The sequence below is a fragment of the Erinaceus europaeus genome, chromosome X (assembly GCF_950295315.1).
Source record: "Erinaceus europaeus chromosome X, mEriEur2.1, whole genome shotgun sequence".
NCBI lineage: Eukaryota > Metazoa > Chordata > Mammalia > Eulipotyphla > Erinaceidae > Erinaceus > Erinaceus europaeus.
Window position 1 is genome coordinate 68502889 of NC_080185.1, and position 15038 is coordinate 68517926.

The 15038-nt window shown below is 36.3% G+C and overlaps 1 protein-coding gene across 1 annotated transcript in view; it reads right to left on the reverse strand.

The window, feature by feature from the left end:
* The window catches only part of DIAPH2 (diaphanous related formin 2), an 816245-nt gene that overhangs the window by 695244 nt on the left and 105963 nt on the right, over nucleotides 1-15038 (reverse strand). The window contains exon 6 of the mRNA XM_060182500.1: nucleotides 6223-6362. Coding sequence (XP_060038483.1) covers nucleotides 6223-6362 — 140 coding nt within the window. The remainder of the gene's footprint in view (nucleotides 1-6222; nucleotides 6363-15038) is intronic.

Here is a 15038-nt window from a genome sequence, read left to right on the forward strand (position 1 = left end):
ATATGCTCTGTTTTGCTTCAATAGACATCCAATCCATGTATTTTTGTTTCCTTTAGAACATTAAAAGCTCAAAAAATAAATAAATAAAGAAGGGGAATGCACCCCCCAATATTCAGTTGGCTAAAGAGTCAATGAAGTAATTATACTAAGCCTTTTTAATATTTACAAAAATTTGAATTGTCCATTTATTATATCTCATTGACAAAGCCACCCACTCTCCCAGCCATAGAGACATATTCTTTTTCTTCTGTTTTTCAACAAGGGATGTCCATGTTTTGTTTTCCTTTTATTATGGTGGATGACATTATTGATCTTGCAAAATTCACAGTCCCTGTTGGCAAGTCCTTACCACAAAGGACGCCATGACAGTATATAGTCCAGCTAACTTGACCAGCCTATCCAAGTCTTCTCTTTCTGCTGACCTACCACTGCTGACTTCATCCTTACATGTTTATTGACAGCTCACCTTTCTCAAAATATTCCTCATGTTCAAAGAACCTCACCTAATGTATATGCACCTCCTCTGTGTTTTGGTACAACACCACCCTATATTTTCATGTCAGTTCTTCTCTACCTGGTCCTTGCCTCCTAGTTTTGCTTGTTCCACAGCTGACCCTCTATGAAGAAGAAGAATTTCATCAGCTGGCGCTGACCCAGCGGAAGACCAGACGTGCTGTTTCTTCCCCTGGACATCACATCCACTGACTGCTTCCCTTAGACTTGCTGGTGGCGCGCTAGGACATTTTGATGCCCCTTATGGGACCCCTGATTAATCTTTTGTTAATGATTACCTTGGGACCCTTTATTTTTAATAAGATTATTGGCCTTATAAAACAACAAATTGACTCCTTGGCATCGAAACCGTTACAGATATATTACCACAGACTTGATTTGGCTGACAGAGGCTTGGCTGAACTTGAGGGTGACAGACCTCTTTTAGGAGCTGCATAAAACTCAGATTTATGCACGCCAGCCTTGGCATGGCATGGGCACCGGTAAGGGGTGCAGGGCTAAGCACTGCAGGGGGAGGACCCTATAGTCCACCTCTGAGTCCCCCGTGAAGCAAACCTGATTTGCATGGAGGTTGGTGTCAGTCATCAGAACTCTCACCTTAGAAATAGTGGCTCTTCCTTCTCTCCCAAAAAAGACACCAAGAGCCGTATGAGATGCGGGAAGATCAGTATTTACCCCGCGGGAGAAATCAGGTCAATACTTCCTCCCTCTGGTTAATGCCTGCTTATCTCTTGATAAGATTCCTAGCTTTTACCCTCAATTGCCGCCTCACTTAAATTGTAAAAAGGGAGGACATGCCGGGAGCCAAAACCTTAGCTAAGTCTCTCACATAACCGGTGAACGGTCATTCTGATCATTATAACTGTGATTACCATCTAACTGTTTGGAAAGTTGCTCACCCACCTCCCTCCCCCCACTACCTTAGCAGAACTTCCTCATGGTGTGTGCTTAAAATGCAGCTGTAAAATAAAATTTTCAGAGCTTGATCAGAAACCTGTCTTGCTCTCATTCTTCGTGTCTCTTGTCCCCTCCATTCTCTCGCCTCCTACCCTAGGTTTCCGTCGATAACCCCGCAGGCCGGGGTATTCAACCCCCACTAGATCCTCCTATGCCTTCATGTTCCAGGACCGGAACCCTACCCCTACCCTCACCTACCCACTCCAGTCTTTTATTTTGGTGCAATACACCAAACTCAGTCCAAGTTCTGCTTAGTGTTTTCCCCTCTGATCTTGTTTTGCAATTTCTGTCTGTGAGTGAGTTCATCCCATATTCATCCTTCTCCTTCTGACTTATCTCTTAACATGATTTCTTCAAGCTCCATCCCAGACAGGGTAAAGAAGGTGAATTTGCCATTTTTAATAAGCTAAGTAGTATTCCATTGTGAATATATACCATGACTTATTCAGCCACTCATCTGTTGTTGGATATGAGTTGCTTCCAGGTTTTAGCTATTATAAATTGTGCTGTTGGGGCCAGAAGGTGGCACACCAGTTTAAGCTGGGCAAGGTCCCAGCCAGGTTCAAGCCCCCTCTCCTCACCTGCAGAAGGAAAGTTTCACAAGTGGTGAAGCAGGGCTGCAGGTGCCTCTCTGTCTCTCTCTCTTTTATCTACCCCCCTCAATTTCTGTCTCTTCTAGTAATAAATAAAATAAATTGAGCTTCTATAAACATAGGTATGTATAAATATTTTTGGACGGGTTTGTTTGTTTTTTAGGATCTATCCCCAGGAATTGCAGGGTTATAGACTAAGTCCACTTCTAGCCATCTGAGAGTTCTCCAGACTGCTCTCCACAAGGGCTGGACCAATTTACATTTTGTGTAGATGTTTTTCCTCCAAAATTTGAACATGTCAAGCCAATAGGTTTTTTCCTTGGAATTTTGTGTTTCTGTTGAGACATAAATTGTTAGTCTTATTGTTATTTGTTATTTTCATGCTGCTTTAATGGTTCTCTTTATTTTTTATCTTTGACATTTTAATTATCCTGTGTCTTGATGTGTTTAAGTTTAGCCATATTTTGTTTGTAACTCTTAGAGCTTTCTAAATCTGTCTATATCTTTCTTAATTTTGAGGAAATTATAGTCATTATATCTCCTAGTAATAAGTCTTACCCTTTCCCTTTCTTATTCTGGCACACCTATATTGTGAGTGGTGTTCCTTTTGATGTCATTTTATTATTAACTTATCTTCATATTTAGTTCTTTTTTCTGTTTGCTGTGTGTGTGTGTGTGTGTGTGTGTGTGTGTGTGTGTGTGGTTTTCACTAACCAGTTCTCCAGCTCACCACTATGACATTTGACTTCTATGTATTTGTTGGTATGCCTCCCTACCATCATTTTTCTTCAGCTACTGTATTATAGATCTCCATAATTTTAATTCTGTTACAACTTCTCTGATACACCCTCTGACTTTATTGACGTTTCTTCCCCATTGAGTTCCCTTTTTTTTCCAGCTTTGTATTTCTGTGGTGTCTACTGTGATCTCTTGCCTTTCATTCATATGATTTCTTTGGGTTTTCTCTATTTGTTTCTTAGTGAGACTCATCAATATTTTGCCAATTTTGTTACCCTTTCAAAAAACCAGCTCCTAGCTTCCTTGATCTTTTGTATACTTATTTTGCTTTCAATGTTGTTAATTTCTGAATAGTCAGGTTTACTGCGAGAGAGTGGTGCGTGATGAAGTCCCTTATATGGCAGAAGACTGAAGACTCATCATTTGGTTTGAATATTTGATACTAAGCCATGAAATTCAGGAATGATTAGACATGTGCCACTTTTCTGATTTCCACTGCCTCTACCTATCTTCAAGTTTGGCTTTGATTACCTTGATATATATAATAAGGGCCTAATACAAAGGTCTCTGAAGTCTCACTCCTGTATTACATTCATTATGTAAAGTGCTGAATTTCATTTTACTTAATCACAGTCTTCTGCCTGCAAATTTCCTCTTCACTACCTAACACATTTCAGATCCCATAGCCCAGCATAATAATTTAGCCTCCACCTACTTTTCTAGTCTCCAGACATATGCCAAATGTTCCCACAGAAATCAGACACATTGTCTTTCCTGGACTCCTCCATGAATTTCCCTCCTCTTATTTATTCATATTTCCTGGAAGATAACCCCAACCCTTTTTCAAACACTCCAGACTCAAGATGAATGCCAAATCCATACATATTTTACACCTAAATCCCTTACCTATGTCTTTTTCTTTTCTGTGAACCAACATGTAATTGTAATTCTTACTGTTGTTCATTATGATTCTTGCCACATAAGTCTTACCCACCTTTCTGGATTATAAAATTTCAGAAGACAATGATAATTTCCCATTCATATTTCCTTCCCATATGCTTATCATAAAACAAATATTTAATAATTCCAACTTAGTTAATTATGCTAGGTGATTAAAATAATTAGAAGTCTCATATTGCCCCCAAATTTCACAACCATAAATTGACATGTAGCAGATTTCTACAAAGTAATGACTGAAATTTTATTATGCATACTTAAATCATAACTATATTTCTACTCTACAGTCTGTTGAAAGTAAAGCTTAGCAGCAAAAGAGAGTCTTAACATGTCTAAGAAAATGTCAGTCATATCTATTCATATCACTGAATAAAATTATCAAAAACAGCTCAAATGTTCAGAACCAATCATATCCATAGTATATGTCAAAGTTCATCTTAAACAAATCCTGATTTAATTTTCATATTGAAGGAGGAAAAGATCAATATGGCAGCAAGGTACTATAAAATTCAAGCATGTAAACCACAAGTGTGATGATATATTTTCTCTAAGGACTCCTGATAATTGGAAACATTATTTCTAAATGTTATATACTATATTTAAATCCATCAGAGAAAAATTAGAAGATACTGTTATAACACCATATACCGTACAGTGTTTATTTTTATATTTTATTGGGAAGTTTATGGTTCAGAGTACAGTTGCTGGCACATGGGTACAAGTTCTCATCTCACCAAGATAGATGTCTACCAAATATTCTCACTCCAAAATTAGGTCCATCATTGTGTACCAGAACTTGAAAACCTCCTTTCCCTCAACATCCTCTGCCTTCCTTCCCCAGAATTCTTTGCTTTGGTGCAATTTTTACTTGGTGTTTCCCCTTTCTTTTTTTAAGTTCTGCCCATGAGTGACATAATCCAATATTCATTTTTCTCTTTGTGGCTTATCTCATTTAACATAATTCCTTCAAGCTCCATCCAGAGTAAGTTAAAGAAGGTGATTTAATCATTCTTAATAACTGAGTAAATAAATAAGCAAATAAAACTTAAGATTTCAAGTATTTCCAGTGTCATTATTTCAACAAATGCATTTTACTACACTTTAATACATAGTTCCACCTTTCTTTGTGAATGCAATAACTACTACTATAGTAACTTTTTAAATATTCCTTTATGCCATTGGTTATTAACAGAAAATATTTGAAGATCATAAATGTTAGGTAATGTGGTATAGTAATGTGGGTTATAGTTCTCAAAGAACTTATATCCCTCTTCAAATCATTAAAACCAAAAGCATTATGAAATGAATGGCAAGAAACCTACTTTTAAGTGATTATTAAGAGTCTTAGAGTCAAAGATAAGTCATATCTTACTTAACATTGACATTAATTTTTCTCTTAGCATTCTAGCAATCATATAAGTAAATCCCCAAATATTTTAATATTACACTGAAAATTAAATTCTCCTTATAAAGCGTGTTATATATAATTAATTTAAGATATTCTGTGGCTAATAAAATATTATTTGAATTTCACCAGTGGATAAAACTTGTTTAAAAATGCTGTGCAGTTAGGTAATAGAACAAATGTGTACAGTTTGGAAGAAATTATCAATATTTTAATATTTACATTTTGATGAGGGGGAGAGATAGAGATACCAAACCACTTCATAGCTCTGGCTTATGGTGGTGCTAGGGATTGAACCTAGGACTATGAAACCTCAGGCATGAAATTATTTTGTATGACCATTATGCTGTCTTCCCAGCCCTATCAATATTTTCTTATTCCTTTTATTGGCTAAAATAATTTGATTTTTACTATCCTAAATTACAGAAGTAAGTGAATAGTATATCAGATTTGTAGAACATAAACTTATATTTAATTCTTAAATTAAAAAGGAACAACACAATGGGTGGGGGAAGGTTCATCATTAGAGCATAGTTTCAGACCCCAGATGTCCCACATTAAATACCAAAATAGCAATATACAGCAGAGAAGAGTGGTATTCTAGTGTCTCTTTCTCTCTCCCTCTCTCTTTCTCTTCCTTTCTTGATCTATCACTCTTTCTCTCATAAAATACAGATTAATAAATCTTTAAGAAATTAAATGTATAAAATATAATAATATCAAACATTCAATGTATTTAATTTGTTTTATAACATAAGTATAATAACTAAGTAAACATATTTCTATGTACATGTGGATATTGAACTTCTGAGTCCATGTTTTACATAATAAAAGAGAATTATACAGCCTAGTAATAGTTGTATTCTAAAAACTTTACATTATTAATGGTCAGGTAAACTATATTTTCTAAATGTTCATGCTCTCTGCTGATTTATTAGTTAACATCACATTTTTGGACAGAAAATTGTGATATTAAAATAATGTTGACAGATCATATTCTCAACAATTATAAATGCTACAAACTAAATGAATAGTATAAAAACAAAAGGAAATACAGACCTGACAGGATTGCTGGTTAAAGATACTCTCAGAGATTCTAGGCAGTTAAGAAGTTTTTCATCAGAAATACCAGATCGTAATTCATGAACATATTCTTGTGAAGACAGGGTACATTCATGTTTGCTGTTTTTCAGTCCTCCCTATAGAAGAAAAGAGATAGAATTTTAGATAGTAACAGTTTACAGAATAACTTAAACAAAACAGTACATGAAATATGCCATATTTTACTAAAGAAAAATGTGTGCTAAATGATAGGTACTTAAAATTTTTTGTTCATAGGACTGATGTAAAATCATATTGTGCATATCTCAACATTCTCTGCACCATTAGTTAAAAGAAAATTGCAGTGCTAGTGCTCATGATCTGAATAGAAAATGGACAAGCGTTACATAAAGGATGACTGACAGGGATGTGAAATTTACAGCCAAAGCATTAGGATTCACATTAACTGGCCTTCCTTAACCCAAAGGATGAACATGTAGATATCATCTTATTAATTTAGCTGGCTCTGACATCTGTATTTTCCACAAAGTAAAATGCACAAAATTTAATATAAAGTACTACTATATATATGCATATATCTCCCAGTCCTACAGAAAACAATCAGTACTTGCTTACCAAAAATTAAGTTAAAAAAACTATTAAAATGAAATATACAACATTCAATTAGCATATTAATTAAATTAGTCTAAAATTTTTTTAACAAATCTTAACTGTTTCTCTGTATTTTATTCCCATGCTATAGACTGATTGATCTTAAAATCTTATTACATGAAATTATGTGAGAATGAGCAATTTTAGCTTATTTCCCAATAAGTACAAGGTTATTTACAGAAGTCATTATTTCATCACAACTTCTCAGTTTCATCTCCTTTGTATTACTATGTAAGTATTTTGGAGGAAAAAAATGAGAGGAAAACTTCATAAATGCATTTACTGTACTAATAAATCATAATTTCCTAGTCTAGGCAGATAAAGAATTACTATTTCATTCTCACATTACAAATACACCGCCCCCAAGTTAAATTACATCTTGAGTCCCATTTCCAAAGTTTGTGTGAATAGCATTTTCTGTTGAGTACGTAGGATAAATTAAAAATGCATTTTTCCCATTTGGAAGAAACTGAATCATCAGGAGAGAAGATTCTTTTAGTTTTATTTTGTTTTTAATTTTAAACAATGTGTTAATAATGAAAATGGAGCCAAAGAGACAGTGCAGTAACTGAGCACAGGAGTTGTATGTCTGAGGATGCAGAAGTCCCAGGTTCAATCAGTAGCACTGCCATATCCCAGAACTGAGAGTTCTCTGATCTTCTCTCTACATACATACAAACATCTAAGAAGAAATGGGTTTTCTACTATTTCATGGTATAGTATTTGGCATTTTATAGAGTATACCCCCTCAATATATTGATAGAAATTGATAATAATTTCCAAATGTTTCAGAATTTAAAACCCCATTAAATGGAAATTTTTTAAATCAAATCAAGCCTCATGGCGGGTAACTCTATTCTCTTATAGCTCTAAAGCACTATCAATATTATAATACTTGATACTGAGGCAAAGGTCAATGTCTGCGCCCATTTCTAGATTAAGAGCACCATTTGCTACTTATGTAATACAGCACTTAAATTTAGTGAGCCTCACTAATAGCATGCTATTATTAAGTATACCCATGAAAATCATACATGAACATGAAAGGGATATAATTTCATAGTTTAGGGTATTTTTTTTTTTTTTTGCATCCAGGGTTATTGCTGGGACTACAATTCTACTGCTCCTGGAGACTATTTTTTCCCTTTTTGCCCTTGTTGTTTATCATTGTTGTTGTGCCTACTGGTGTTGTTGTTGTTGGATAGGACATAGAGCAATCTAAAGAGAATGGGAAAACAGAGAGGGGGAGAGAAAGATAGACACCTGCAGACCTGCTCCACTGCTTGGGAAGCACCCCACTGCAGGTGGGGAGCAGGGGGCTCAAACCAGTATCTTTATGCTGGTCCTTGAGCTTCGTGCCATGTGTGCTTAACCCCATAGTTTAGCTCTTTCATTTTTAGAATATACAGAGGCGGGAGTCGAGGACAAGTGTAAGGATCTCGGTTCGATCCTCTGGCTCCCTAACTGCAGGGGAGTCGCTTCACAAGCTGTGAAGCAGGTCTGCAGGTGTCTATCTTTCTCCCACCCTCTGTCTTCCCCTCCTCTCTCCATTTCCCTCTGTCCTATCCAACAGCGACAGCAACAATAATAACTACAACAATAAAACAAGGGCAACAAAAGGGAATAAATAAATAAAATAAATATTTTTTTTTAAAAAAGAATATACAGTAGAAGAATCACCAAGCAGATCATAAGCGGCATGAAGTCGATTTCTAAATATTATATGAATCATCTGGCCATCTTTTACAGATAGGAAAGAATAACAAGTAAACATTAAAAGCACAAAACATAAAGTTTATAGACACATAGCACTTTCACATTGTGCTTTCAGTTATTTGCTTAATTAGTGGATAAAAGGAGCTATTGTTCCTCTCCAAGAGGCTTATACATAGATGTTATGCCTGCTGAATGAATATTTTATTTGTCTTTTTTTTCATATAAAACATTCTTATACCTGGGGCAGAGTGGTGACACGCCTGGTTGAGGCCACATACTACAATGCACAAGGACCCAGGTTCAAGTCCCTGATCCCCACCTGCAGGGAGGAAAGCTTTGCAGGTGGTGAAGCAGGGCTACAAGGTCTCTCTATCTTTCTCTCTTTCAATCTCCCCCTCCTCTCTCAATTTCTAGCTGTCTCTAACCAATAAATAAAGATAATTAAAAAGTAATAAAATTAATATTCATCTTGATGGCATTAATTTTATTAATGCCATCAAGATGAATATTCTCTCAAGAGCCATATAGAAATTTAATGTGATACCCATCAAAGTTCACCAAGCTTATTTAAGAGAACAGTACAAAAATTACAGGCATTTATCTGGAACCAGAAAACACCTAGAATCACCAAAACTATCTTAGGGAGGGGAAACAGAAATGGAGGCATAACACTCCAAGATCTGAAACTGTATTACAAGGCCATCATCTGCTGGGCTAGCTTCATGGGAGGGAGAGATGATCCAGGAACCAAGCTCGTGGTGGTAGCGATACAAATCTTTATTCATGCAGACAGCCCAGAGTTGGCGTGAGTGCAGCGGGTTAAGCCATGTGGAGCCAGCCACAATGGCCGGTGTCCCCCTCCCAGTATGCACGCCTGAGAAACCAGAATCAGAAGTGGTTTTTATAGGATAAAACCAGAAGTGGCAAGTTGGAAACAGAAATGTCTAGGAAAGGGGGTAGAGAAAGGGAAAAGGCACACTGGAAAGGTAGAACTTCCTTATCAACTGTTGCAATGGTTTTAACTGGGGGGATTAATGTTACCCTGCAGGCAGGGCAGGTCTCGAGGTAGAAAGAAAATAGATCAATTGGGATGGGTGGGGATCTTTCAGGCACAACAATGATTATGTAAATGGGCCATAGTATCAGCAATGAAGGATGGAGCAGGGGGGCTGGCTTAATGTCCCACAATCATCATCAAAACATCCTGGTAATGGAACAAAAATAGGCACAAAGACCAGTGGAACAGAATTGAAAGCCAGAACTAAACCCCCACACCTATGGACAACTAATCTTTGATAAGGGGGCCCAAAGTATTAAATGGAGAGAGGAAGCTCTCTTCAATAAATGGTGCTGGGAAGACCAGGTTGAAACATGCAGAAGAATGAAAATGAACCATTTTATCGCACCAGAAACAAAAGTCAACTCCAAAGGGATCAAGGACATGGAGGTTAGACCAGAAACTATCAAATACTTAGAGGAAAACATTGGTGGAACACTTTCCCACCTAAACCTCACCAACATCTTTGATGATACAAACCCAATTACAAGGAAGACTAAAAACAGAAACAAAACAATGGGACTACATCAAATTGAGGACCTTCTGCACAGCCAAAGAAACCACCACACAGAGACTCCTCACAGAATGGGAGAAGATCTTCACATGCTATGCATCAGACAGAAGACTAGTGAGCAAGAGATGTGGGGAGCTCAGCAAACTTAGCAACAGGAGGATGGGTGACCCCATCCAAAAATGGGCAGAGGATGTGAACAGAACATTCACTGCAGAGGAGATCCAGGGACAGTAACAAGCACATGAATGCTTACTCCAGGTCACTGAATGTCAGAGAAATCCAAATAAAGACAACACTGAGACACCACCTCACTCCTGTGAGAATGGCATACATCAAAAAGGACAGCAACATCAAATACTGAAGAGGCAGTGAGGACAAAGGAACACTTCTGCACTGCTGGTGGGAATGTAAATTGGCCCAATCTCTTTGGAAGGCAGTCTGGAGAGCTCTCACAAGGCTAGACATGGACCTTCCATATGACCCAGTAATTTCTCCTCGGGATATACCCAAGGACTCCATAACAACCAACCAAAAAGATATGTGTATGCCTATGTTCATAGCAGCATAATTTGTAATAGCTGAAACCTGGAAGCAACCCAGGTGCCCAACAACAGATGAATGGCTGAGAAAGCTGTCATATATATACACAACGGAATAGTGCACAGCTATGAATAACAATGAACCCACCTTCTCTGACCATCTTGGATGGAGCTAGAAGGAATTGTATTAAGTGAGCTACGTCAGAAAGACAAAGACGAGTATGGGATCATCCCACTCATAAACAGAAGTTGAGAAAGAAGACCAGGAAGGGATAAAATTAATTTTCACTATATTTAACAGTACTATAATAAAAGAATGACTTATTAACATTCTATTCTGACACTTAATATAAGAAAGAAACAACAAGATAATGGATGAATAATAATGGAAATTTTAATTAGCTGCTTCATATGAGATTAATGAAAATTACCACTGTGCCCATTTGATCTTTAAAGCATAATACAGAAAAAGTTAGCAGTTAGCACACATCATTCTATTCCAAAGCTAGGTGAACAATAAATCGTTCCTAATTTGAAGTCATTTCTTAATTTGAAAAGCAGGGTAGACATGCAGAGTCTCTAACGCCTGAGGGTCCATAGTCCCCTGCACCACAAGAAACCAGAGCTGAGCCGTGTTCTGGTAAATAAACAAACAAACAAAACAAAGAAACTACATCAACCTGAAAAGCTTCTGCACAGCAAAGAGAGCCATCAATTCTTAAACACATAAAACGTGAAATGCAACACCACTCTCAGACATAAATCCAATATACATTAAAAACAGTGATTTAAAGGGACATATGCACCTCTGTTTATATTTGCATTATCCAAGTAGCCAAGGAGTGGAAGCAACCTAAATGCCCAATAACAGACAATGAGATAAAGAAGTAATGAGGATCTGGGAGGTGGAACACATGATTAGCACACATATTACAGTACACAAGGACCTGGGTTCAAGGCCCTAGTCCCCATCTGCAGTGGGATTTCCCCTTCCATCTCAACTTCCTTCTCCATCCAAAATAAATTTAAAAAAATATTTTAAAAAGTCATAGGATACATATTTAATGGAACACCACTCTGCTATAAAAAAGATAATAGTGATAGTGAGTATTTCAGGACAAAGTGTATAGAACTAACTATAGGTGATCATGCTTAGTGAAGTAGTAGAAAGACAACTATTAAATGATATATGCTCATTCGTGAAATGTAGAAAATTTAAAAATTATTTTTTTTGTAAAAGGAACAATCTGTTTCTAATACTATATGCAACCTATGGATGGTATAAATAGGCTGGACATGGATGGTGGGAGCAGGTTATTAATGCAGTGTGGAACTCTGCATAATCTGTATAATCTTATATATTTGTGAAACATTTTAAACAACACTAATAAAATAAGTAAGAAAAAAAATTCAAATACAAACCAAACACTAAATGCAAGTGAACCAACATTACTTTTTAAGAAATCAATTAATTTCTTTAAAACATGGGTACAATGACAGTTAACTGAAAAATACATATCTACCATAACATCATTTTGTTTCAACTAAATTCCTTAATATTTGTCATAATTTTACAAACATTTAATAGTCTAAGCAATTCAGTTATGTAGGTATGTACTCCTATACAGAAAAAAAATTTAAATGGCAATATATCTTTTTTCAATGAAGTAATTAAACTATAGTTGGAAATTTAGTATAGTCAGATTTATTCTCTACACTAGCTTTCCTGAACACAGTCAGACCATTTGTTATAAGAGGTAAGACTATTAAAATTTATTACACATGATGTCTGAAAGATAAGCATCATAATAAAAGGTTTAAAGGCAAAATAGGATATATGCATGTGGAAACAGTATAAACCTTTAGGGGTCTGACACTTTAATGTTCTCTAACCATGAATAAATGTTTCTATTTGGAAAAGAGATTTAGTTTAAATATAGTCAGCATGACTATAAGCTCCATATTCTTAAGCACCTCATATATCTTCACATATGTATGTGATAATGGATTTTTATATAAACATAAACTTTTCACCCCTTGAACAGACTTCTTTAATGAATACTTTATAACTGTTTCCTTAAAAATTTATTCCTGAGTATAAATTTTCCAAGATATATTCTATATTTTTCCACTAATACCTTCCTTATTTATAGAAAACATTAATACTTTATTAATATATACTATAAAATAAGCTACTGTTTACAATGAATTTATACAATAAAATCTATAGGTTGTAACCTGTAATTAACATAACAATTATATACAATTATGAATATTCACATACATGACTAAAATATTGATGATAAACATCAGAGTCAGAATTCACTGATAAAAGAACTATCTCCTCTGATAGAATATTTAAATACTGACTTAAGGTATATCATTAAAAACTTGCATAGACTTAGCCCCAATATTAGAAGCATGCCTTCAGGTTTATTTGTACAAGAATTCTTATTCAGCATTTCAGTTGCACAGGTTTCCCACAAAATTAGCATGCAAAATGGTTAAAGCTTCATAATGAATCAACATTAACATAACTATATTTCATCTATTATAGCACATTGTTTGACTCTCATTTATTTTAATTTTCATCATTACTTTAGAATACCCACAAGGCACTAGGAAAGAAATGAGACTTGGGGCAGGGGTAAACAGCATAATGGAAATGCAAAGAGACTTTCTCATGCCTGAGGATCTAAAGTTACAGTTTCAGTCCCCTGCACCACCATATGACAGAGCTGAGGAGTATACCAGTTAAAGAGACAGAGAGAGAGAGAGAGAGAGAGAGAGGCTTCAGGGTCAGGGGGTGTCACACCTGGTTAAGCTTACACATTTCAGTGCACAAGGACCATTTCAAAGCCCTGGTCCCTACATGCAGAGGGGAAGCTTCATGAGTGGTGAATCAGGGCTGCAGTTTTCTCTCTGTCTCTTTCCTCTTTCCCTTAATCTCTTTCCCCTACCTCTCTCAATCTGTCTCTCTCCAATAATAAATAAATAAAAATGAAAAAGAAATGAGACTTAAAAGCTGCACTATATGAACTGACCTAAAGAGATTCTAGATATTCCCCAAGAAAAATGAATGACAAAGAGTACAGTGGTAGCTCATAGGAATTGCATCTGATATACCCCAAATTTAATACCCAGCACTATCACTAATTAGGCTGAGTGGTTCTACAGGGAAGAAGAGAAGGAGTATGAGGAAAGCAGAAAAATAAAGAGGAGAAAGGAGGAAAAGGAAGAGGAGGAAGAAAAAGAAGAAGTAGAACACACATGTTCTAAAATACAAGAACAATGGTCCCCACCTGAAAGTAAAGTTTCGCAAGCAATGAAGCAGTGCTGTAGGTATCTCTTTCTTCCCCTTTCTTCTCTCTCCTACACCCTCTCCAGCATATATCTTTTCTGATATATGACATTCTCACAGGGGTGAATTGGTATCTCATTTTTGCCTGTATTTGCATTTCTCTGACAATCAATGACTTGGAGCATTTTTGTAAATTTCTTTATTGGCCAATTAATATTTTACATTCGACAGTAAATACAATAGTCTGTACATGCATAACATTTCCCAGTTTTCCATATAAAAATACAACCCCCACTAGGACCTCTGTCATCGTTTTTGGACCTGTATTCTCCCCACCAACCCACCCATCCAAGAGTCTTTTACTTTGGTGCAATACACCAACTCTACTTCAGGTTCTACATGTGTTTTCTATTCTAATCTTGTTTTTCAACTTCTGCCTGAGAGTGAGATCATCCCATATTCATCCTTCTGTTCCTAACTTATTTCACTTAACATGAACTTTTCAAGGTCCATCCAAGATCAGCTGAAAATGGTAAAGTCACCATTTTTTTAAAGCTGAATAGCATTCCATTTTGTATATATACCACAACTTGCTCAGCCACTCATCTGTTGTTGGACACCTGGGGTGCTTCCAGGTTTTGGCTATTACAAATTGTGCTGCTAAGAACATATGTGTACATAGATCTTTTTGGATGGGTGTGTTGCGTTCCTTAGGATATATCCCCAGGAGAGGAATTGCAGGATCATAGGGTAGGTCCATTTCTAGCCTTCTGAGAATTCTCCAGACTGTTCTCCACAGAGGTTGGACCAAATTACATTCCCACCAGCAGTGCAGAAGGGTTCCTTTGACCCGCAACTTCTCAAGCATTTGCTGCTGTTACCTTTCCTGATGTATGACATTCTCACAGGAGTGAAGTGGTATCTTATTGATGTCTTTATTTGCATTTCTCTGACAATCAAAGACTTGGAGCATTTTTTCATGTGTTTGTTGGCCTTTTGGATCTCTTCTGTGGTGAATATTCTGTCCATGTCCTC